The 25709-nt window shown below is 42.2% G+C and overlaps 2 protein-coding genes across 2 annotated transcripts in view; one reads left to right on the top strand and one right to left on the bottom strand.

Moving 5' to 3' along the window:
* TAF15 (TATA-box binding protein associated factor 15) overlaps positions 1 to 25709 on the bottom strand; it is a 345012-nt gene that overhangs the window by 279474 nt on the left and 39829 nt on the right. The gene's annotated exons all lie outside the window — the stretch shown is intronic.
* Positions 7481 to 23864, top strand: SLFN14 (schlafen family member 14). Its single transcript, XM_050764908.1, has 6 exons — positions 7481 to 7564; positions 8512 to 8612; positions 10248 to 11351; positions 13999 to 14127; positions 15189 to 15903; positions 18143 to 23864. Exons 3-6 carry the CDS (start codon positions 10292 to 10294, stop codon positions 18975 to 18977), a joined length of 2739 nt encoding a protein of 912 aa, XP_050620865.1. The 5' UTR covers positions 7481 to 7564; positions 8512 to 8612; positions 10248 to 10291; the 3' UTR covers positions 18978 to 23864.

Genomic DNA, 25709 nt, shown 5'->3' with positions numbered 1-25709 from the left:
CGCCTGTAATCCCAGCTACTTGGAAGGCTGAGGCAGAGAACTGCTTGAACCTGGGAGGCGGAGGTTGCAGTGAGCCGAGATCGCGCCACTGCACTCCAACCTGGGAGACAGAGCGAGACTCCCGTCTCAAAAAAAAACAAAAAACAAAACAAAAATAAGCTTTACTCAAATATCACTTTCCGTTAAATGTCCCTAATTACTTCAATCATCCCCCCTTCTCTCACAGCACTTTCTTCAACCACAGCACGCATCACAGGCCAACTACTCACCAGTTCACGTTTTCCGCCCTCACTCCCACTTGCCCAATCACAGAGTTCCTAAAGAACCAGGACTATGTTCTACCGGCCTTTGTAGCCACTGCACTCGGAATGGTGCCTAGTACACAGGAATGAGCGACTGTTCCTACTAAACCCTAAGCGCCTAGATTATAAAAACATGAACACGTTATAAATCCGACTTACCTCCAACATTTCACGTAGGTAAAGACCATACCTCAAGCACCTCCAAGCCCTCATTCTCCCAGCCTCTACCTCATGGCGCTCTGCACAGCCATCTGCGCACAACCAGTGCTTACACACAGGAGGCCCTCAAAATAATACTAAAAATCTAAGGTCCAAATCTCACGAACTCCCGGGAAGACAGAGTAAGGCCAGAGCCAAGGCTTGAACCAAACACCCAGGCAGGGGTCTGCACCCCACTTTTTTAACCGTAAAACTCCTACGACCTGGACTGTCTCAGGAAGCCTGTTCTGGCCCGAGGAGGATGAAGGTAGCCAAGCTCTCCAGATTTCAGTCCCAGGTCAAACATGTTTCCCGCGTCCCTCTACTCTGCTTCTCCGCCCGGCTCTGGTCTTACAGCCTAGCGTGGCTCTCGCCGAACAACCAATCCCACGGCGGACTTCGGGTCACGTGGGCGACCCTGAGGCGTGGCTGGTGCGAGGAGCAGCCAATCGAAGGTCGAGGCGAACGTCAGGGGTGGAGCGAAAGCGATGGCGGACGCATCTTTTTCGTCGTCTCTTTGCGTCGCTATTTCTACCCTGAGAGTTAAGCCAATCGCTTTCCAAGTTCTGAGCAATTCTCTCCCGCCCCCTCCACAATTCTCCGCCCTCGGCAGTCGGGGCCACTGTTAGGCAGAGTGATTTCGCCAGTACCCTGTTTCGTAACTGGGAATGAGCATCTGAGGCAGGATTATAGTAGTGTGTGTGTGCCCTGGGATTGCGGGAAGAAATGGTTTTGGGTTTTTTGTTTTGTTTTGTTTTGTTTTGAGACAGGGTCTCACTCGAGTCGCCCAGGCTGGAGTGCAGTGGCGCGATCTCCTCTCACTGTCACCTCCGCCTCCCAGGCTCAAGCGATTCTCCTACTTCAGCCCTACGAGTAGCTTGGATTACAGACAGGCGTCACCACTCCCGGCTAGTTTTCTTTTTTTTTTTTTCCGAGATGGAGTTTCTCTCTGTCGCCCAGGCTGCAGTGTAGTGGCACGATCTCGGCTCACTGCAACCTCCCTCTCACAGGTTCAAGCGATTCTCGTGCCTCAGCCTCCCAAGTAGCTGGGATTACAGGCACCCACCATCATGCCCGGCTAATTTTTGTACTTTTGTAGAGACAGAGTTTCACCGTGTTGGCCAGGCTGGTCTTGAACTCCTGACCTCAGGTGATCCGCCCGCCTCGGCCTCCCAAAATTCTGGGATTACAGGCGTGAGCCACCGCGCCCGGCCTCAACTGTATTTAGATTGGTGGGGGGCAGAGAGTGAAAGCAGAGAAAGCTATTGCAATGGTCCAAGTGAGAGCTAATAGGAGCTTAAATTAGACCGGCAGTGGAAATAGAGGAGTGGCATATGAAAGGCGAATGAGGATTGTGATGAATGTTAGATAGGGATGGGTAGAAGGACACGAAGAAATAAAATGGAGAGTCTTCAGTACCAGACTGACTCTAGGCCTCTTTCGTTCGTTAAGGATTGGAGAGATTAGACAGTGAAGACAATGTGCCTTTGCGTGTGCTATTTCTTCTACCTGGTTTATCTTTCTCCCATTTATCTCCCTTTCTCTCAACCTGTTGCCTTCTTTTTTTTTTTTTGAAATGAAAGGTCTCACATATTTTTTACTGAACCCAGCCAACCAACGCGTTCATAACAGATTCAGAGAGTAAAAATATATTCCCAATAAAAATATTCAACTCCCCAGATAGTGGTGACATTTTCAGCTTGATATGGTAATGTGATTGTGACCGTCAGACAGCATAAATATATGTGCCATTTCATGTGCAATTCCTTATAGACCCAGCTTGGTTCTTCTCCAATGTCTCCTTTTGGAGTTTTACCTGATTTTATTATCGATTTTCATCCAAATCCACTGGAGAATGGGACGATTTTGCTTTTTTTTTTTTTTTTTGCCAGGAATCACTTAATCCTGAAAGTCTTGTGAGAAGACATGGCAAGAAGCAGAGTCAAGCACACACCATGATGGCAGAGAAAGGAAGAGAGGGGCCAACCTGTTGCTTTCTTACTTACAGGTTCCAGCCCACAAATCATCTCATTTAGGAAATCTTTTCTGATGCTCACTCATAGTTATTGTCACTCCTAGAACACCTAGAGAACACTGCTCATACATTGCAAACTCTCCAGAGTGGCACTGGGGTGTAGTGGTCATGTATGTGGACTATTTTGGCAAGTAACTTGAATTCTTTGTTCTTCAGTATCACTATTTGTAAAAAGGAGGATAATAATAACATCTACCTGACAGAACTGTTACAAGATCAATGACAACAATGCCTAATACATAGAGTGCTCAGTCAATGTTATCGTATATGTTGTACTGTCATGAGTTGCTTAGTACATGGTTTCCCTCTTTAGGTTGTGAATGATCTCAGCTCAGCTTACTGCAACCTCCGCCTCCTGGGCTCAAGCGATTCTCCTTGCTCAGCCTCCCAAATAGCTGGGATTACAGCGTGCACTACCACACTACCACACCGGGCTGATTCTTACATTTTTAGTAGAGATGGGGTTTCGCCATGTTGGCCAGGCTGGTCTCGAACTCTTGACCTCAAGTGATCCACCCACCCACCTTGGCCTCCCAAAGTGCTGGGATTACAGTCGTGAGCCACCGAGCCCAGCCGGGATGTGTGTCTTATTCTTACAGCTAATGCTAAGGCTATGTGGCAGGATGAGAGTAATTGGGCTTTGGATTCAGATAGATCAGTGTTCAACTCTCAGCTCTGCTACTTACTAGATGTGTAACTTTGAGCTTTACCGCAATGAACTCAGTTTTTTTCATTTATGTAATGTGAAATAATGCATGTCTTGCAAGTTATTCTGAGGATTATATTTGAGAATGAAAGTTGCATATTTGGCTCAAGGAAGGCAAGCTTTTATTTTGATGGGTAGCCCTAAATTGTAGCACCATGTTTAGAACATTGTAGTGCTCAACAATTGGTTATCATTATTATTATTTGAGACAGAGTCTTGCTGTGTCACCCAGACTAGAATGCAGTGGTGCAATCTCGGCTCACTGCAACCTCCGCCTCCTGGGTTCAAGCAATTCTCATGCCTCAGCCTCCCAAGTAGCTGGGATTACAAGCGCGTGCCACCATGCCCCGCTAATGTTTGTATTTTTAGTAGAGATGAGATTTCACCATGTTGGTTAGGCTGGTCTTGAACTCCTGACCTCAAGTGATCTGCCTGCCTTGGCCTCCCAAAGTGTGGGATTACAGGCGTGAGCCACTGTGCTAAGCCAACAATTGATTATTGAATGAAAATGACAGTACATGCCGGGCACCATATGCTGCAAAGAGCACATGACAATACACATTTACTCTTTATGTATATCATCTCACTTCATTCTGACAAATATTCTGTGGAGGAGGCTCTGTTATTATTTCCAGTTTACACAGAAGAAATCAGAGGCTTAGGTTAGTTTAACAAAGTTCTCATAGCTAGAATGTGGCAGAGCTGGGATTTGAACACCTTAGGTGCCCCAAAATAGCTGATTGAATGAAAGAATGAATGAAAGTGAGGAAACTTACACGGAGTCAGGTAGTGGCATAATGGAGCCCTTGGTCACTATTCTATTTATACTCTTTGGATCATCTCTATGAAAGAACTGAGGTGAGATGGAGGCACCTGCGGGTAAAGAGACCAACTTTTCCCCTTTAGTTGCTATTTGACAGTTTATGTCTGATGAACATGCAGGCTTGTGTCTGGTGAACATAAGTACAACTGTTGATAAACAGAAATGCTTAGTGAATAAACACATCTTAAATAAATTTGGGGTTCTTGTTCTTAGCAATCATCAATAGCATGGCCAGATGAATTTTCCTGAGACAGGAAAAAGCATGATCTAAGTTACTAATTTCAAATTGCTTTGTATCAGGAACATTTGCTTGGGAGCTATCAAAGCCAAGATGTGAAGTCCTCCCTGGCCTGACAACCTAACTATTCATAACCAAGGGACTTGACTAAGGAGCTTTGAAGAAGGAAAAGAAGTTCCCATTGCTCATTTTCCACGTTATTCCCTGCTTCTCCTGATTTGATCCCCAGTACTACCCTGCAGAAGAACAAGGAGAAAACAGTAATCTAGTTCCTAGTTCTCCTGACCAAATGATGTTATTCCTCTTGACTGGGAAGAAAATGGGGAGATACTTATAAGACTTCTGATTTTGAAGGCTTTCAAGCAATCCAGGATCCCAGACTTGAAAGAGTGAAAGAATACAAGTCTTTGAATTAGACAGACCTAGTTTTGAATCTTCACTCTTCCACTCACTGGCCATATAGTCTCAGTTTTTGTGTGATGTGTAGTGCTCCCAGCATTGTCTCTTGCATCTGGTAAGCATATTTTCAGTAAATGGTGGTCATTTTTAGCCTTTGAAATGTAAATAATATCAGAGGGATTTCAATATGAAAGTGAGGCTAAGAATTAAGGTAAAGAGGAGAATTAAAAGTGAGACTGGATTCAGAAGTGACACGAATGAAAAATGAGTTAAAGTCAAAGCTGAGAGCAGGCCTTTGGAGGTTTTTATGTTGCTGTGCGAATTATACATCATAGTACCCATTCTGACTCCTCTCCTGGAAACTCCATTTAGCCAAACATGTACAAGGAGTGATGCCAGCAGAGCAGAACTTTGTAGGGCAGTGGCCTCAGCTAACGACGATGACAAAAATAGGGATGTCCAGAGACTTATTTAAGGATGTCATTTCATCATAAACGAATTGAAGTAGAGACACAGAGTAGTTTGCTGGTTTGATTTAGAGGGAGAGAGGTATATTAGTATTCTGTGGCTGCTGTAACAAATCACCACAAATTTGGTGGCTTAAGACAACAGAAACGAGGCTGGGCGCGGTGGCTCACGCCTGTAATCCCAGCACTTTGGGAGGCCGAGGTGGGCAGATCATGAGGTTAGGAGATCGAGACCATCCTGGCTGACACGGTGAAACCCCATCTCTACTAAAAATACAAAAAATTAGCCAGGCGCGATGGCGGGCGCCTGGAGTCCCAGCTACTTGGGAGGCTGAGGCAGGAGAATGGCCTGAACCCGAGAGGCGGAGCTCACAGTGAGCCGAGATCACACCACTGCAGTCCAGCCTGGGCGAAAGAGTGAGACTCCATCTCAAAACAAAACAAAACAAAACAAAAAAACAACAGAAACGTATTGTTTTATGAAAGTTTATTTTAGGTTCAGGAGTACATGTGTAGGTTTATTATATGGGTAAACTCACATCACGGGGGTTTGTTGTACAGATCATTTAATTACCCAGGTATTAAGCCTACTACCCAATAGTTATTTCTTCTGCTCCTCTCCCTCCTCCCGCCCTCCAACCTCAGGTAGGTCCCAGTATCTGTTGTTCCCCTCTTTGTGTCTATGTGTTCTCATCATCGAGCTCCCAGTTATAAGTGAGAACATACAGTATTTGGTTTTCTGTTCCTGTATTAGTTTGCTAAGGATAATGGCCTCTAGCTCCATTCATTTGGTTATTTTTGTTGTTTTTGTTTTTGCTTTTGTTTTTTGAACAGCTAGAAGTTCAACATCAGTTTCACTGAGTTGAAATTAAAGTGTTGGCATGGGCCAGGCATGGTGGCTCACACCTGTAATCCCAGGACGTTGGGAGGCTGAGGCAGGCAGATCACATGAGGTCAGGAGTTCGAGACCATCCTGGGCAACATGGCGAAACCCTGCTTCTATTAAACTTACATAAATTAGCCAGGCGTGGTGGTGCGCACCTGTAATCCCAGCTACTCTGGAGGCTGAGGTGGGAGAATTGCTTGAACCCAGGAGGCAGAGGTTGCAGTAAGCCGAGATCACGCCACTGCACTCCAGCCTGAGCAACAGAGCAAGACTCTGTCAAAAAAAAAAAAAAAAAAGAAAAGAAAATAAAAATAAAATAAAATAAAATAAAGTGTTGCCATGGACATGCTGGAAGAGGGGATACTATTCCAGCTTCTGGTAGCTGCTGGCGTTCCTTTACTTATAGCTGCATCACTCCAGTCTCTGCTTCTATGATCACATTGCCTTTTGTGTGTATCAAAGCTTGACCCAGTTTAGCCACCATCCTCAAATGAGATAACTAACTGCCTCCCATCTGTTGTTGTTTTTTTTCTTTTTTTGAGATGGAGTCTTGCTCTGTCTCGTAGGCTGGAGGCTGGAGTGCAGTGGCGCAATCCCAGCTCACTGCAACCTCCGCCTCCCAGGTTCAAGTGATTCTCCTACCTCAGCCTCCTGAGTGGCTGGGATTACAGGCACACAACACCATGCCAGCCACCATGCCCGGCTAATTTTTGTATTTTTAGTAGAGACAGGGTTTCACCATATTGGTCAGGCTGGTCTTGAACTCCTGACCTCAGGTGATCCACCCACCTTGGCCCCACAAAGTGCTGGGATTATCGGTGTGAGCCACCACGCCCAGCCCATCTGTTGGTTTTTACCATTTGTTTTTTAATTATGAAAAACAATTTATACTCATTATGAACCATTAAAAATACAGATCAGTTAAAGATAATGAAGGGAAGAAAAATAAATGGAAAAATTACCTTTAATCCTCCTACCCAGGGATAGCCAGCTCCTAATCTATGAGGATTTTTCTAGGCTGGGTCTTGTGTTTAACAAAGATGAAAAGTAGGAAAAAGAATAAAATTAGATAGAATAGAACAAACCATTTAGAAGGTAATTTAATAGGTTAATATTGCCCACAATGAATATGTACAGGACAGCTTAATTGAAAATAAAAATAGAGCTTTGCACACAAAATTTTCCAGGGCTGAAGGTACTTGTATGATATGTGGAAATGAAGCTCAGTCTCTTAGAAGTGCTAAGTTTAACTTTTGCCTTTCACCCTTGCATTTTCTCATTACGACCTCATTCACTCCCTGAGGTCAGACCCTGGCCTGCTAATCTGCCCTGTCACAGGCTCTTCATGAGTCCTTATCAGCCTTCCTCAGTATGTCAGTGTTATGAAGAAGTGGGGAGTCTGCTCCTCCCAGGCTAATATCGAAGGGCAAAAGGGGCTGTGACAGAGGCAAACATTCAGACTACAGCCAGATGTGAAACTGAAGCAGCGAGAGGAAACACAAGAACATAGGTAAAAAAAAAAAAAAAAAAAAAAAGAAAAAAAAATTCTTTTTTTTCCCCATTTATCTAATTTTAGGTGCAGTCTACGTCTAAGGGCATGAGGGATTAGTAAAATGTATTTAAGGGAAAATTTGTGAAGGAAAATGAGTAAAAAAATTCTGGGAAGGCCGGGTATGGTGGCCCATCCCTGTAATCCCAGCACTTTGGGAGGCTCAGGTGGGTGGATCACCCGAGGTCAACAGTTCGAGACCAGCCTGGCCAACATGGTGAAACCCCATCTCTACTAAAAATACAAAAATTTATCGAGAGTGATGGCTCTTGCCTGTAGTCCCAGCTACTCTGGAGGTTGAGGCAGGAGAATCGCTTGAACCTGAGGGGCGGAGAGATCGTGCCACTGTACTCCAGCATGGGCACAGAGCCAAACTCTGTCTCAAAAAAAGAAAAAAAAAAATTCTGGGAAATGTGGAAAGGATATTCATCTGAAGCTAGAACCTCAGTAAATGTTGTATTTATCATAATTGTTATCAGTATTCAAATAACATTGATGAGACTTAGGAGTCACGAGACCATAGGGTCTGCTAGTTCAAAATCAATTAGATTTGTTTTGTGGGTCCCATCAGTGGAAGTTATGGGGAGACAAACTGCAGCTTAAAGTAAGGAGACCATTTCTAACACAGATGTCGGAGAACAGGAGAGACTAGAGGGACTATTTGATAGGTAGTGAGTTGCTCATCGCTGGAGGTTTGCATAGCAACTTGTTGGGAGTTGGGAATATTATAGAGGAGATTTTAGAATCCAATAGATTGTTGGACCGGAGGCTCTTTAAAGTCCTTTCTAATACTTCTGTGATTCTATGATATAAATAGAATGTTATGGGAAATTTCCCTAAGGAGCCATAAAAGACTACATTTACATGTACCTATAGAAGAGGCTCACATTCTAAAAACAATTCCCCAGGTCGACTCTGGTTTTCCTGAAGGAAGTGAGAAGGCAACCAAGAACAAACTGATGTCAGAGGAGTGCACATGTCTTGCCGGATGCCTGCTTTCTTCCTCTTGGTGAGTACGTACAACACCCACAGGGCCCCTGCTTTGCAAAGATCATGCAGAAAGATGGATTCTCTTCTCCTAGGGGAATAATTTTGGTTGAGTTAGCAAATATTTTGTTTTGCAATTAACTAAAGGTAAGGGGATCTTTTCTAAAATATTTGTTTCAGAGCTCAAATTTCAGTTTAGGTGGTTGTTTTCTGGTCTAGGAAGCAAAAGAAGAGTGACAATAGTTTAGTGACCATGCCCCAAAAGCTCGTGTTCTTTTCCAAGTCTTAGGGGTTTCCGCAGCACAGGGCAGAACTATTAGAAGGAAAGGAAAATGCTGCTCTCACATCACACTGTATATGAAGAAATGTACTTTTGAGATTTAGAACATGTGAAGAGTTAAAAAGGTTTCTGCATTTGGTATCAAATGACATTCTTTCAGGAGTAAAATAAAGCTTTTCAAAGTGCATGAAATACTACATAAAAATACCGAATTTTATTTATTTACTTTTATTTTCATTTTTTTAGACAGAGTCCCACTCTGCCACCCAGGCTGGAGTGCAGTTGTGCGATCATGGCTCACTGCAGCCTCAAACTCCTGGGCTCAAGAGATCCTCCCACCTCAGCCTCCTAGGTAGCTGGGACTGCAGGTGTGCACCACTATACCTGCCTAATGTTTAACATTTTAAAAATCTTTTGTAGAGATGGGGTCTTGCTATGTTGTCCATGCTGGTCTCAACTTCTGGCCGAAAGCAATCCTCTCACATCCACCTCCCAAAGTGCTGAGATTACAGATTGTGAGCTACCACACCCAGCCTATGTTTGTGTTTATAGCAAGATCTTCTACAGTACATATACTATAAAATGGTACTTCCTTAGTTCTCTAGTGCCTTCCTTTCTTCCCCTTTTGAATTATAAATAAGAGCATCTTCTCACTTTGACTTCTATTTCTGCATATTCTTTAATACCTTCCTGGGCTCCTGTGCCAACCCATGCCCTTTACATCCAGGCTCAGTGTTGGTGTTTACTGATTTGAAATGCAAAACGGCTGAAAATGTTAGCAATTTAATTTTTCCATTATGACAAATATTAAGCATTCACCTGTATCTATGCCTACTTATTCTGGCAAGGCTAAGGATATTTGGCAAAATGATTAGAAAACAGCAGTACCAAAGATAATTTCCAGTTGGGTGTGGTGGCTCACATCTGTAATCCCAGCACTTTGGGAGGGAGGTCCAGGCAGGAGGATTGCAACACAGCAAGACTCCATCTCTCTCTCAAAAAAAAAAAAAAAAAAAAAAAAAAAAGAAAGAAAGAAAGAAAGAAAAAGAAAAATTAGCCAGGCATGGCACGTGTCTGTAGTCTCAGCTACTAGGGAGACTAAAGTTGGAGAATCACTTGAGCTGGGAGGTTGAGGTTGCAGCCAACTATTATTGCGCCACTGCACTCCAGGCTGCACAAGAGAGCAAGATCCTGTCTCAAAAACAAACAAACAAACCCTAAAAACCCAAAACAAACAAACAAACAACAACAAATATACATATATAGAGAGATGATTTCCAACATTAAAATGTATCTCCAGTAATTGATAGTTTTGAAGAAAATAATGTAATCTTTGGAATTCTTGTTAATGTAGAAACATTTCTATCCTGATTATAGGAACTCCTTTCTTTTATTGTTTGGAGCACAGAGGGGCTGCTGAAATGGAGAGTCTCAAGACTGATACTGAAATGCCCTATCCTGAGATAATAGTAGATGTGGGCAAAGTGATTTTTGGGGAAGAAAACAGGAAGAAGATGACCAACAGCTATTTGAAAAGATCTGAGAATTCTAGAATTATCCGGGCTATATGTGCACTGTTAAATTCTGGAGGTGGTGTGATCAAAGCAGAGATTGATGATAAAACCTATAGTTACCAATGCCATGGGCTGGGACAGGATTTGGAAACTTCTTTTCAAAAGCTCCTTCCTTCAGGTTCACAGAAATACCTTGACTACATGCAGCAGGGGCACAATCTCCTCATTTTTGTGAAGTCATGGAGCCCAGATGTTTTCAGCCTTCCACTAAGGATTTGCAGCTTGCGCTCCAATTTATATCAGAGAGATGTGACTTCTGCTATCAACTTGAGTGCTAGCAGTGCCCTGGAGCTTCTCAGAGAGAAATGTTTTAGAGCCCAAAGAGGAAGACCAAGGGTGAAGAAGTTGCATCCTCAGCAGGTTCTCGATAGATACATTCAGGAAGAGGAAGATATGAGGATATTGGCCTCAGAGTTTTTTAAAAAGGACAGACTCATGTATAAGGAGAAACTCAACTTTACTGAGTCAACACATGTCGAATTTAAAAGGTTCACCACCAAAAAGGTCATACCTCGGATTAAAGAAATGCTGCCTCATTATGTTTCTGCATTTGCCAACACTCAAGGGGGATATGTCCTCATTGGGGTGGATGATAAGAGCAAAGAAGTGGTTGGATGTAAGTGGGAAAAAGTGAATCCTGATTTATTAAAAAAAGAAATCGAAAACTGCATTGAAAAATTGCCTACATTCCACTTCTGCTGTGAGAAGCCGAAGGTAAATTTCACTACAAAAATCCTGAATGTGTACCAAAAAGATGTCCTGGATGGTTATGTCTGTGTGATTCAAGTGGAGCCCTTCTGTTGCGTGGTGTTTGCAGAGGCCCCAGATTCCTGGATCATGAAAGACAATTCTGTCACACGGCTGACAGCTGAGCAGTGGGTGGTCATGATGCTGGATACTCAGTCAGGTAAAGGGAAGTGAAGTCATTGTCCCCATCAGCAGGGAGGAACCCCTTTCTCTGCCTTTTGTGGATATTTGATCGTATATTTTAGTTAAAAAAAATAGAAATTTATATTTGCTTATAAGTGTTCTCCCATTACAGTGTTCCTTATCTAACATTTTTAGTTCTAAAGACTCAGAATATAAACCATTTGAGGTCAAGAAACGTTTGGATTCTATGGCCTAAACAACTTTTTTTTTTTTTTTTTTAAGACTCTGTCACCCAGGCTGGAGGGCAGTGGTGTGATCTTGGCTCACTGCAACCTCCATCTCCCAGCTGCAAGTGATTCTCCTGCCTCAGCCTCCCAAGTAGCTGGGATTACAGGCACACGCCACCATGCTGGCTAATTTTTGTATTTTTTTTTTTTTTTGAGACGGAGTCTTGCTCTGTAGCCCGGGCTGGAGTGCAGTGGCCGGATCTCAGCTCACTGCAAGCTCCGCCTCCCGGGTTTACGCCATTCTCCTGCCTCAGCCTCCGGAGTAGCTGGGACTACAGGCGCCCGCCACCTCGCCCGGCTAGTTTTTTGTATTTTAGTAGAGACGGGGTTTCACGGTGTTAGCCAGGATGGTCTCGATCTCCTGACCTCGTGATCCGCCCGTCTCGGCCTCCCAAAGTTCTGGGATTACAGGCTTGAGCCACCGCGCCCGGCCTAATTTTTGTATTTTTAATAGAGATGGGGTTTCGCCATGTTGCCCAGGCTGGTCTTGAACTTCTAACCTGACGTGATCCACTCACCTCAACCTCCCAAAGTGCTGGGATTACAGGTATGAGCCACCACTCCTAGCCAGCCTAAGCAACTTTTAAAGGAAAGTTACAGTATGCCATCAGCCATGAGTTAGGAAAGGTCTCCTTTTATTCTCTATAAACCTGTTGAAAAAATTGTGTAGGCTGATCATCCCAGTCAAAATTGGAATAACCTCATTTTAGAGATGATATTCTAGAGAAACACTGTTTAAGAATGACTCCGAGCCGGGCGCGGTGGCTCAAGCCTGTAATCCCAGCACTTTGGGAGGCCGAGGCCGGCGGATCACGAGGTCAGGAGATCGAGACCATCCTGGCTAACACAGTGAAACCCCGTCTCTACTAAAAAAAAAATACAAAAAACTAGCCGGGCGAGGTGGCGGGCGCCTGTAGTCCCAGCTACTCAGGAGACTGAGGCAGGAGAATGGCGTGAATCTGGGAGGCGGAGCTTGCAGTGAGCTGAGATCTGGCCACTGCACTCCAGCCTGGGTGACAGAGCGAGACTCCGCCTAAAAAAAAAAAAAAAAAAAAGAATGACTCCGAGGCCAGACGCAGTCCTAGCACTTTGGGAGGCCGAGGTGGGCAGATTGCTTGAGCCCAGGAGTTTGAGACCAGCCTGGCCAACATAGTGAAGCCCCATCTCTCCCCCAAATATAAAAATTAGCCAAGCGTGGTGGTGTACCGCTGTAGTCCCAGCTACATGGGAGGGTGAGGTGGGGGGAATTGCTTGAGCCTGGGAGGTAGAGGTTGCAGTCAGCCGAGATCACCCACTGCACTCCAGCCTAAGCAACAGAGCAAGACCCTGTCTGAAAAAAAAAAAAAAAAAAAAAAAAAAATGACTCCACTATTCCACTAATTCTTTCAAGCAAAACATTGTTGACAAATTTGAACTGTTTCAGTAACATTAGGAGCTAATAACCTTAAGCCACTGGGCTTAGGGCACCACCAAGTGGGGGAAAATGACGCAAAAGAAGATGCGAACTAAGCCTATAGTCCTTTATGGATTATCTGCTTGCCTTCACGGCCAGTGTGTTCCAAATTTGATCAAGACTTGAGTGATTAGAGAATTTTACTGGGTCATTCTTTCTCTTGTTTTAAATTTGTTTGAGTTCACTTCTCTCCTCCTCTCCCCCAAAGATCCTGGCACTTTGGATTCCATCTAACCTTAGATGGGGACATAAATAACTGTAACAACTTTTTTTTTTTTTTTTTGAGACAGGGTCTTGCTCTGTCACCTAGACTGGAGTGCAGTGGCACAATCTTAGTTCACTGCAGCCTCTGCCTCCCAGGTTCAAGCAATTCTCCCACCTCAGCCTCCCGAGTAGCTGGGATTACAGGCGCACCACCATGCCCAGCTAATTTTTGCATTTTTAGTAGGGACAGGGTTTCATCATGTTGGCCAGGCTGGTCTTTTACTCCTGACCTCAGGTGATCCACCCACCTCAGCCTCCCAAAGTGCTGGGATTACAGGTGTGAGCCACCACACCTGGCCAACACCATTTTTCAAATACTGTGCTTTAATCCTTGCTGATCCCCACTAGATGCTTTTTCTTCTTAGAGACAACCTGGAGTCAGAATATTGTAATTGAAATGAACCTGAGGGATTATTACTTCACTCCTGCGTGAGAGAGAGGTGAAATGACTTGCCCAAGCCGAGTCACACAGTGACTTAGAATATGTATGATATGTCCCCTGCAGAAATCCCCAGACTTCCTTTCCTGACATATGTGAGCGGTCTGAGGCACAGTAAGTATGACGGCTCAGGCACCCATGCACATCACAGGTCTCCAGTAATAAGAGCCAAAAAAAGAGGCTTTTTTTTTTTTTTACTTTTTATTTTTTGTTTGAAACAATTTTCCATGTAATTGTCTAGCTCCTTCCAGCTTGGCCACAGACTACAACTCTTACTTGATTTCATCAGCTTCATCTGCACGAAAAAGTCCTGGATATCCCATAAAAGTCCATGAATTTAAGGAGGGTCTGCAACGACATTTGTTTCCAGGTATTCATTCCCTCTTGATTTCAACTTAGGGGACTATTTGTTTTCTAAAATTGAGTTGGGAGGTATTAGTAGCAATGAGTTCAAGTGTTTCTCCTTAGAGAAGGTCAAATGAAGGACTTAGCAGACATAATGATCCTGAAATTTTACACACACATATATATCTATATCTTATAGATATATATGATAGATAATATCTATATATCTATATATTTGACCCTTGTTTCCAGTCATCTGATTCCCACTGTTACTATTTCTGTGTGCTTTCCAACTTCTCATAACATATGGCTTTTGTTTTCCAAATTTGAGAGTGCAGGGAATTTCTCAGGTCTCAACCATCAAAAAACTGCCCCCTGGCTTTCCAATGGAGAAGGAACTATTGGGTTATCTGAACTTCTTCTGAAGCAGGGTTTCTCAACCTTAGCACTATTGTCATTTGAGTCAGATAACTCTTTGCTGGGGGAGGGAGAGTCTTGTGAATTGTAGAATACTTAGCAGCATTCTGGCTGGTACCTACTACATACCAGTAGCTCCCCTCCAATTGTGACAATAAAAAATTCTCAGGCCGGACATGGTGGCTCATGCCTGTAATCCCAGCACTTTGGGAGGCCGAGGCGGGTGACCTCACCTGAGGTCAGGAGTTCAAGACCAACCTAGCCAACATGGTGAAACCTGTCTCTATTAAAAATACAAAAATTAGCCAGGTGTGGTGGCGTGTGACTGTAATCTCAGCTACTCTGGAGGCTGAGGGAGAAGAATCGCTGGAACCAGGGATGCAGAGACTGCAGTGAGCCAAGATTATGCCACTGGACTCCAGTCTGGGTGACAGCGAGACTCCATCTAAAAAAATACATATATATATATATTCTCTAGACATTGCCAAATATCCTTGGGGATGGGGGAGAGTTGGGGAGTAAAACTGCTCCTGGTTAAGAATCACAATTCTAAAGGAAAGCTCTTATTTTCCCAAGTGCACCAGGTATCACTTTTTTTCTGCAATGTTGCAGGAATACTTACCATATGCTTTTGTAAGTTTTGGTAACATCTATTCCTTGAATTTTCAGTGACACAGCAAGAGGTACAATTTAAACCAGAATCCCTCTGTAAGAAGCTGTTCTCAGATCATAAAGAACTGGAGGGATTAATGAAGACCCTGATACATCCTTGTTCTCGGGGGATTGTGATATTTTCTAGAAGCTGGGCTGGTGATGTTGGCTTCAGGAAAGAACAGAATGTCCTGTGTGATGCTCTCCTAATAGCAGTTAACAGCCCCATGGTACTCTATACAATCTTAATAGACCCCGATTGGCTTGGAGGACTTGAATATGCCCAAAACACAGCTCATCAGTTAAAGCAGAAACTGCAAGCTGTTGGTGGTTACACAGGGAAAGTGTGCATCATTCCAAGGCTGATACACCTGACCAGCACACAGAGTAGAGCTGGTGATATCCCGCTGCGCTACCCCAGGTCCTACAGTCTTGCTGATGAGGAGGAAATGGAAGACTTGCTACAGGCTCTTGTGGTGGTCTGCCTGTGCTCCAGATCTCTTCTGAGTGACCAGCTGGGCTGTGAGTTTTTCAACTTGCTCATAATGGAGCAGAGCCAGTTGCTTTCTGAGAGTCTTCAGGAGACACGTGAATTATTCATCCACTGCTTTCCAGGAATCAGGAAGACAGCCCTAGCCATAAAGATCATGGAGAAAATTAAGGACTTGTTTCACTGCAAACCAAAAGAAATCCTCTATGTTTGTGAAAGTGACTCCCTAAAGGATTTTGTGACGTAAGAGTTTTACCAACTACACACACACACAAATGTATTTAGTCAGTCTTTTCAAGAGTGTCACAAAAGTAATTTGTGTTTTTAGTTTAAGTTTTTTAGTGCCTCAGCTGCATAAGTGCAAGAGCCCAAACTATATACACATTTCCAAATAATCACAGAATTGAGCTGTAAACAGGTAATTTAGAATGTTCAACCTTAAACATCTCATTATAAATAACCCACATGTGCATAACTTAAATTTATAGAACCAGAAACTTTCTTTTTTCACAATCCTTAGCCTTAAATTTAAGAGAAGTAGAAATGAACCCATTCTGCTTTAAGTATACTTTTTGTTTGATACGTAATGTCTTAAAGTCATAGGGTATTTCTGCTAATTAGACATTGTACCTAGCGAAACTTAAATTTAAATACAGCTTGATTTTGTTCATAAAATATTTTCATTTTTGACTTGTAAAATCAGTAATTTTAGAAAATATACAAATTCACTTCTGATTTAAATCTCTAACTTTTAATTTAGTAAAATGAATTGGTCATTATGGAATTCAGCAAATGAGGGTGAAATCATTATGATTTTTGGTTTGGTTTTGTTATTCAATACATCTTTTTGAGCACTGTTGATATGGTATCTACTGTGCTACATTTAGTGTTAGAGGAGAAAACATATTGAAGACCTTGCCATAAAAAAACCATGTGTGTATTGTATAATAATAAAGGCATGCTCATTTTAATTAATTAATTAATTAATTTATTTATTTATTTATTTTTGAGACGGAGTCTTGCTCTGTCGCCCAGGCTGGAGTGCAGTGGCATGATCTCAGCTCGCTACAACCTCTGTCTCCTGGATTCAAGTGATTCTCCTGCCTCAGCCTCCTGAGTAGCTGGGATTACAAGTGTGCCTTACCATGCCTAGCTAATTTTTGTGTTTTTCATAGAGACGGGGTTTCACCATGTTGGCTAGGCTGGTCTTGAACTCCTGACCTCAAGTGTTCTGCCCACCTCCTTCTTGCAAAGTGCTGGGATTACAGGCGTGAGCCACTGTACCTGGTCTCATGCCCATTTTAACAGGCTAGAGGTTGGTTGGCAAATATTCCCCAGTGAAGGAGACCATTGGGCACACTGTTAAGAAGTCAGCAGGAGAAGTGAATCAAATGTGGGAGGGCCTTCTAGGAAAAGGGCATAACAAGTACAAAGACATAGAGACACTAGAGAACCAGAATGGTAGGTCCGACTAGAGTCGTGCAGAGTGTGGGTATATAGCAGGTGGTGATGTTGAAAAGGAGGCAGATGCCAGATTATGAGGGATCCTGTAGACTGTGCTGAGGACTACATTCTTTATTAAGATTTATAGCTAAGTTTAAAAATACTCCAGTAAAAAGGCTAACTCAACAAATATCTATTAAACCCTTAATGTAAGAGGGATACAAAGATGGCTAAGAATCAGTGCTTTTATTTGAGTCCACACAGTCCAAACCAGAAGAGAACATAGTTATGATTCAAGGCATAGGGAGTAAAGGCCCTAGAAACTGCATATGTAAAATCATGGAATGTGTAGGGATGAGTGATGTTACTTGGATCCAAATTAAAGGAGGCAAAAACCAACCAAATTTGTTAAGAAAAAATACATATATGCTAAAGCATACTATAAAGGAAAATTGAGCTAAGTAAATGAGGTAGCTCCAAAGAGGCATAGCCCCGTAGATTTGGCACCCTACTTGATGTGTCATGGAACTCAGCATCCTCTTGATGTTTTTCTTACCCAAATCTAAAGAAGATTTAGAGGAATTTGAACTAGTCCATGCTTTTTTGCACATAAAAGTTATGATATGCATCTAGGTAACTGTTCTCCAGCTCTAAAGAGGATAGAAAGTAAAGAAATGGTAGTGGTAGTAAGAGGTGTAACTTAACTTTGAGATTTCCTTTAGATGTAATGAACTTGTCTTCAGGATTGCCAGACAGTAGGAACAGACTGCTAATAGAAATAATACAATCTGTGACCTGGGTTCATTTCAGAAATTTCACATGCAGATTTAACTGGATAACCCCAAAGAGCAAGGTGTAAAATTATGCATTTGGTCTGTCAGGTAACTTGTAATTAGAACTGTTTTGTGGTATTCACACTACTGAATCAATGACTCAGTCTGCAGAAGAGAATCAGCCTCTGATTCCATTCCAGAGAGTAATGAATGCTGATGTTCTCTTTGGTGATATGCCTCAAGCCTTGTTTTTTCCATCCTTACAGCCAACAAACCACCTGCCAAGCTGTGACCCGGAAAACTTTCATGCAAGGGGAGTTTCTAAAGATTAAACACATAGTGATGGATGAGACTGAGAATTTCTGCAGCAAATTTGGCAATTGGTACGTGAAGGCTAAGAACATCACCCATCCAAAGGCAAAGGGGGCTGGAAGTGAAAACCTTCACCATGGGGTTCTCTGGCTTTTTCTTGACCCTTTTCAAATCCATCATGCAGATGTCAGTGGCCTTCCCCCTCCATCTGCTCAGTTTCCTCGCAAAACAATCACCGGTGGGATCCACTGTGCTCTGGAAATAGCAAATGTTATGAAAGAAGAAATGAAGAGGATCAAAGAAAATCCTCCCTCCAACATATCTCCAGACACATTAGCATTGTTCAGGGAGACTGCCTATGAGGAAGCAATGTGTGCCCAGGGTCTGCCTGGAGTGTGTGAGACAAAGACTAATCTGACAACAGAACAAATAGCTAACTATGTGGCAGGAAAATGTCACAGCCTGTTCCAGTGTGGCTATCTGCCCAAAGATATAGCAATTCTGTGCAGGAGAGGGGAGGACAGAGGACGCTATAAGCTTGCACTGCTAAAAGCAATGGAATTAATTGAGACCCACAGAGCATCAGAGGTTGTATTTAGCCAGGCCACTGGTGTTTGCGGAAGCCACATTGTTTTAGACAGTATTCAGCAATTTTCAGGCCTGGAGAGGACTATCGTGTTTGGGCTTAGTCCAGAATGCGACCAGTCAGAGGAATTTCATAAGCTCTGCTTTGCTTCAAAAGCTATTAAACACCTCTACCTGCTTTATGAAAAGAGGGCAACCTTCTGAAAATTATTACAAATAATAGAGGAAGGCAGGAAGAGCAGAGTCCTTTCTCCTAGACAGGTGGCAGTGACTCCCTTTTAATATTACAAGTGAGGAAATCAAGGTACATCAGTATGGCCTGGAGCCACAGAAATGTCTCTTGGAGCTGAGCCTTCCACTCTATTTCAATGCCACTGGCCTTTTCACAGTCTCCTTCACCTCCTACCTATGCAATTACAATAGACTAAATTAGTCCCCTGTCTCCAGCTTTCCCATTCAATCCAGCTATCATCCATTAAACAGAGAAGTTCTCCTTAAATAGGGAACTGATTTTATGTAATACCTTGCTAACATATCTTCAGTGAGTCCCCACGGCCTTCAAACCTAACCAGTTTTCAAGACTTTCATTAATATGCCTTGACTTGCTCTCCCAACTACATCCCTTATTGTATCTCCATCTCCCAGTGTTTCTCATGCACCCCAGCCTATGTGGCATAGTTTTTGGGTGGTGGTATGGTGCCCTCCAGGCTGGATCTTTGACTGGATAGGTCTCAAAAGTAGCCAGTTGACTGGCACCTCATACTGGCTATGGGTCTCAAGCTTTCCAGGTCCAGAACTCGATTGCCTTTTTGTACCAAGTCTAGATCAGTTTCTTGGGGATGCTTTATGCTAATCAAGCTCACAAAGGACCAATGCATAAATGAAAATGCTACTCTGTTAATTTATACTGAGGACCATAGTCATAAGTGGGTCAAATGCTTTTGCTAATCAATGCCCTCAACAGTAATTTAGGAAGCTAAATTATATGAACACAGCCTTACAGTAAGGGAAGCTAGTAATTTGATTCAAATGTTAAAAGTCTTCAGGCCATATTAGACTATTGCAATATCTATTAGGTGGGTTCAAAAGTGCAAAAACTGCAGTTACTTTTGCACCAACTTAATATAAAATAAGATTGCAATCATTTCTAAAATAAAGATATTTTTATCACAAGCACTAGACAAATTAGTTTACAGGTTTACAAGCTAAAGCAAATTTAGAATGCTAAGGATGACTAGTTTTTCATTATTCTCTGCCTTCAGATGAATTTTTTTTTCTCTGTCTTGGTTTCTAAAGTTTCCAGGTTCACCACCAACCCTCTCTGTACTGCCCCCAACATTTTTTGCCTACATTTATTCTCTACGTATATGAATACACACATGTAGGCTAGAAACGCCTTATACTCTGGCCTGGAAAGTAGTCTTCCTATAAGAGGCCTTTGCACATCTCTGATCTCTTCCATTATGACTTGGTGCTAATTTTTAAATCCAACTCTCAGAGTTTACCGGGACCCTGAGTGGCAACTTTACCACCGACACCACCCACACACATCCCTGACTCTTGGTCTGTGCCTGTGCCGTTTTCTCAGTCTTTAAACCCTTTTCTGTCCCCTCCACCTTTGAAATCCTTACTTGTCAATCACATCCTTGTTCAAATGCCTACTACCTCAATTAAACTTTTACTATCTCCTTAAGTGAAACTTTCCAATGTATATGATACATATGAGAAATAAAATAAAAATTCCCTTTTTCTAGTCAGCTCCTCAAATGGCTGAGCCAATTCTGTGCTCTTCAAGTTACTCTTGCTTTTGCAAGGATTTTTACATTGCTTTGGAAGTATTCCTATTTCCAAACTTTTTAACTTCTAGAAAAGTTTAGGATAACTTGATTGACTCTAGGGAGGCTTGAATCCAGGAGAACACGTGGAAATTTTGGTTATGATTTTAGATAAAGCCCCTCAGCCTCCCAAGAGGTGGAAGAGCAGGCAGGGTTTTGAGAAGCTCTCTTAGCTGCCTTTCTGAATTGCTTAGGCCCGTTAGAAGGGCTAGTCTGCACCTAGGCACGGATTGAAAAGAAAAACCTCTCCCTTGCTTCCCACTGCTCTAATTACCTGCTGTTTCTTCCTTTTGACCTTTCCTTGGGGGCTTTAAGGTATTTTTGGGTAGGAGGAAATGAAGTTCAGCAATCGGTTTTGCAAAAGATGCCAGTGCATTGACATTCTGATGTAAGGAGATGTATGAATTCTATAAAAATAATTTAAAGAGTCAAAGTCAACAGGGTATGAAGGAGTATGAGTGGGACAGGGAATTGTTATATTTTAGTCATAAGCCTTAGTGCCATTTGACTTTTTAAAATATATGCATGCATCACATAATTTTTAACAACATAATTGATTTGTAAAGAATCGTTTCAAATATTGAATTTGAGAGTCTTTGTCAGTTCTTAGTCTAGTGAAACAACTCAATCAGGATGAAAGTAGAATAACTAACTCAGTGATTCTCAACCCTGGATGCTCATTACAATTTCCTAGGGAACGTAAAAACAAAAATTCAGTGATCAGGCCAGACATCAGACTAATTGACCTTAGCAAGTCTGGATACAGGCTCGGGCATCGGTATTTATTAAATGTTGTCCAGGCAGGGTGCAGTGGCTTGTGCCTGTAATACCAGAACTTTGAGAGGCTGAGGTCGGGGGCAATCACTTGAGGCCAGGAGACCAGCCTGGCAACATAACAAGACCCCATCTCTACAAAAATGTTTTTTAAAAACTTAGCTGGGCATGGTAGTGCATGCTTTTAGTCCTAGCTACTCCAGAGGCCAAGGTGGGAGGATCACTTGAGCCCAGGAGTTTGAGGCTACAGTGAGCTATGATTACTCCACTACACTCCAGCCTGGGTTAGAGAGCAAGACTCTATCTCTTAAAAAAAAAGTCCAAATGATTCTAATATGTTACAAGGGTTGAGAACCATTGAACCCTTCTCCTAGTTTCTTATTTCTGTCCTCAAAAAATGTGTGCACATTTCTCTTCCTATTAAGACTGTGAGATCCTTGAGAGTAAGAGGATGAGTAGAGCAACTAGTACGGTGCCTGACACACGGCAGGTGCTCAGTAAATATTTGCTGAACTGTACTTGTAGCTTTTAGAAAACTAGAATCTACAATGATTCTATTCAATAGTATGAATTTCTAATGTTAGCGATTTCAAAGAAGTCAGTGTGGAGAATAATCTTTAACACTGTAATAATGAAGAATAAGGGAACAATAAAGGCAACTCAGTTGTTTTTAGGCAACAGGTCAAATTAAGGATCTATGATGATAGTTCGTTAGATTCAAATGTAAGATTAGGAACTGGTGGGGACTAAGAATAATTGACTAACTGGGTTGTACTTAGAATTCTCAATGTTTTCTACAAAGTCTTAATATGGATGGATAAAGCAATTAACTAAATGAAATAACTAAGATAAAAGAGAAGCTTTAGAAGCTGTGAGAAGCTTCTAAAACTTACTCTTAAAAAGGGTAATATAATATTATTATGGAAATGGAGAAAAGCAAAATTAAAAGTTCTTAAATCAGGCTGGGTGCAGTGGCTCACGCTGGTAATCCTAGCACTTTGGGAGGCTGAGGCGGGTGGATCACCTGAGGTCAGGAGTTCGAGACCAGCCTGACCAACATAGAGAAACCCTGTCTTCACTAAAAGTACAAAATTAGCTGGGTGTGGTGGCGCATGCCTGTAATCCTAGCTACTCCGGAGGCTGAGGCAGGAGAATTGCTTGAACCTGGGAGGCGGAGGTTGCGGTGAGCTGAGATCGCACCACTGCACTTCAGCCTGGGCAACAAAGGGTGAAACTCTGTCTCAAAAAAAAAAAAAAAAGTTCTTAAATCATCTTGTTATCTGGGTGTAACTTTTTTTCATTTTTGCTTCTTTATTTCTATTCTTTGTTGATATGGAAAAATATTTTCACATAGTTATGATCAAGTTGTGCTGTCAACTTTATATCCTATATGTGTGCTTTTTCCATTTAATTGTTGTGTGAGATATTGCTGTAGACTACATTATTGTTCCCAATATTTCATACCTGTCTATATCTATACCCTTTGTAGCTACTAATGTTAGAGGTAGAGATATTTTCCAGCCCTATACTATGGCCTTGGTCATGTGACTTGGAATGTTAGTAGTTGTGATGTGCACTGAGGCTGCACCTGGACTTCCAGCATTGGGTTTACTCTCTCGGGTTTCTGCTATTTCCATACAAAGAATGTACCCTGGGTGGTGCTCCAGCCACTGAGATATGTGAATCCAACTCCACATCAACTCATGGCCTGGAGCCAAGTTCCACCAGTCCTAACTAGCTCCACCAAAATCCAGCTGATCTGAAAGTGCATGAATGAGAAATAAAAGCTTATTATTTAATGACTGAGATTTCAAGGTTGTTTGTTTTGTAGCTGTAGCCGACTAATGCAGGCATTTCCTTATGTTGTAGCAGTCTTCAATATAATCATTTTTAATGGGTGCACCATATCCTAGCCAGATCATATGAAATTTCAATGATCATTCCCTTGTTATTTGTGTCACTAGCAATTTTACACCAATTAAAATTAAGCCAGGCACATACTCAGGCATACAACCTTTTCTTTTTCTGGTATAGTTATAAATCCCTGGAGATGGGTTTACTGGATGAAAAGGTGACCTGGATGAAAGAATCACCTTATTCAGATTAGTTCTGATGGGAAGTGAATAGAAAACCCCAATCACTGCATCTGATAACATATACATTTTGCTGCATTAACTAAGAGAACAAAATGCTGACATCAGGTTCTGATGACAAAAAAGGCAATGATATCTTGGAAACGGGTGACTCTAAAAGGGCTGCAAGGGAGCACAGAGAGTGAAACTAAGGCTCACCACCCTAACCCAGAGCTGCAGAGGAAGCACTTAACTTGGAGAACTATGGGTAGAAACATGAATTATATAAGTTCGACACTGTATTAAAAAAAAAAAATCTGTGGTCACTTAAAACTGACATAGGGTACAAAGAGAAAAGAAAAGATGCCTCTGACTATGAACAGAACCTTTTAATATATTTTTAATTAAACTTTTTTTTGAGACAGGGTCTGATTCTTTTTGCTCACATTGGGGTGCAGTAGCGCAATCACAGCTCTCTGCAGCCTCGACTTCCCAGGATCAGGCGATCCTCCCACCTCAGCTTCTGAGTAGCTGGGACTACAGGTGTGCGCCACTACGCCTGGATAATTTTGGCACTTTTTGTAGAGACAGGATTTTGCCATCTTGCCCAGGCTGGTCTCAAACTCCTGAGCTCAAGCAACCACTTGCCTCAGCCTCCCAAAGTGCTGGGATTACAGGTGTGAGCCACTGTGCCCAGCCGAAAGAGGACTTTTTAAAAGGAGAAACTCTGACATGGAGAAACTCATTTGAGAAAAGAGGAGAAACTGCAGAGGTCAACTCGATCTTCTATGAAGCTGACCTGCCTCCGTTTCCCCAAGGTTTTGGGCAAGCTGAACATAAAATTATTTTCAAGAAGCTTCAATCTGAAATAAATACAAAGTTTATAATAAATGCATGCTACTATTTATTGAAATCTTACTATAATCAGCTACAATTTGCTAAATGCTTTGCATACATTCTCACAACAACTCTATGAAATATCTACACATTATCTCTACTTCGTAAATGATACAGCTGAAGCACAGAGAATTTCACTTTCTCAAAGTCACATATCAAGTAAGTGGCCAAGTTTGTTAAATGTGACATTTAAATAGAATCCTTATTCTCATAATCCAAACTCTGAGAAGTTATAAATACTCTGAAAATATTCTCCAGTGTATGCTGGAATATTCAGAGTGAACAAGAATACTTATGTTTTCCATCAGGGTCCTCTGTCAAGCTCTTGTCTCTGGAAAGTTTTAGCCTTTATTGTAAGCACACAGCTGACTAGCCTATTCTGTTTCCTACACTTAATATCTGCAGTCATCACAGAGCCTCTTGATCATTCTGGAAAAATCGGAATTTCTTGATCTGCAAAGCTCAGGATCAGACTCTGGTCATCTTCCTGATCCATCCAAGGTCAGACCCTACTGACATGAACTGCCAGATCCCCTCTAAGGCTGCTGCATCTTACCTTCTCCCCTTGCAACCTTGCAGGCATTTCCTGGTGATGTAGAATTATGATGTCCCCACCTTCCTTCCCTTAAAATCCCAGACAAATATAGGTACAACGTCAGAGCAGATATTGCTGATTATCAAAGGAAATGGGCATTTAGAAAGTTCCAGGGACAGTGTTTTCTCTCTGAATCTACCTCATTCACAAAGGGAAGTAGGGCCCTTAGCTGCCCCATTCAATATCTTCAGTTAACAGAAGGCAAACATGATTTTGAAAGAAACAGGATCAGTTTTCACTTTTGTTCCTTCTTTCATTCTCAATTTAAAATAGGTGTGAATGAGAAATTAAGACATAGCCACTATGTATTTTCTCTTGTTATTGTTTACTACTTCAGAGTTCTCTTGGACCAATTGCAGATAAAGTCCCTCATCCCTGCTTTAATCAGGGAAGGCTGTCTTTGCCCAGTTGTACAGCTTGAAAGAGGCGTGTGGTAGAGGGGGAGACAATGAAGGAAGCAGGTGCTTCCTTCCTAGCCAGCCAAATATGACAAACCCCACCAGCCAAAGGCTAATACATCAAAATACCTTTACAGTCCCATTGATGTCTCCTCCGCCACATACAGTTACAACAAACATATATTAAGTGCTTAGTATGTGCTAGACATGGTGCAAATTGTTTTAAAAATATATCTTTTAAACCCCCAGCCAGTCTTTGAATTATGTATAGCAGTAAGGTAGGATAAGGCAGTGTAAGTGTTAAGAGCTTGAGTCCAGGGGTCAGATCAACTCTGGCATGGAATTCCAATTCTATTCTTAATTGG

The sequence above is a fragment of the Macaca thibetana genome, chromosome 16 (genome assembly GCF_024542745.1).
Source record: "Macaca thibetana thibetana isolate TM-01 chromosome 16, ASM2454274v1, whole genome shotgun sequence".
In the NCBI taxonomy this organism is placed as follows: Eukaryota; Metazoa; Chordata; class Mammalia; order Primates; family Cercopithecidae; genus Macaca; species Macaca thibetana.
This window is presented reverse-complemented; position numbering and strand designations above follow the sequence as displayed.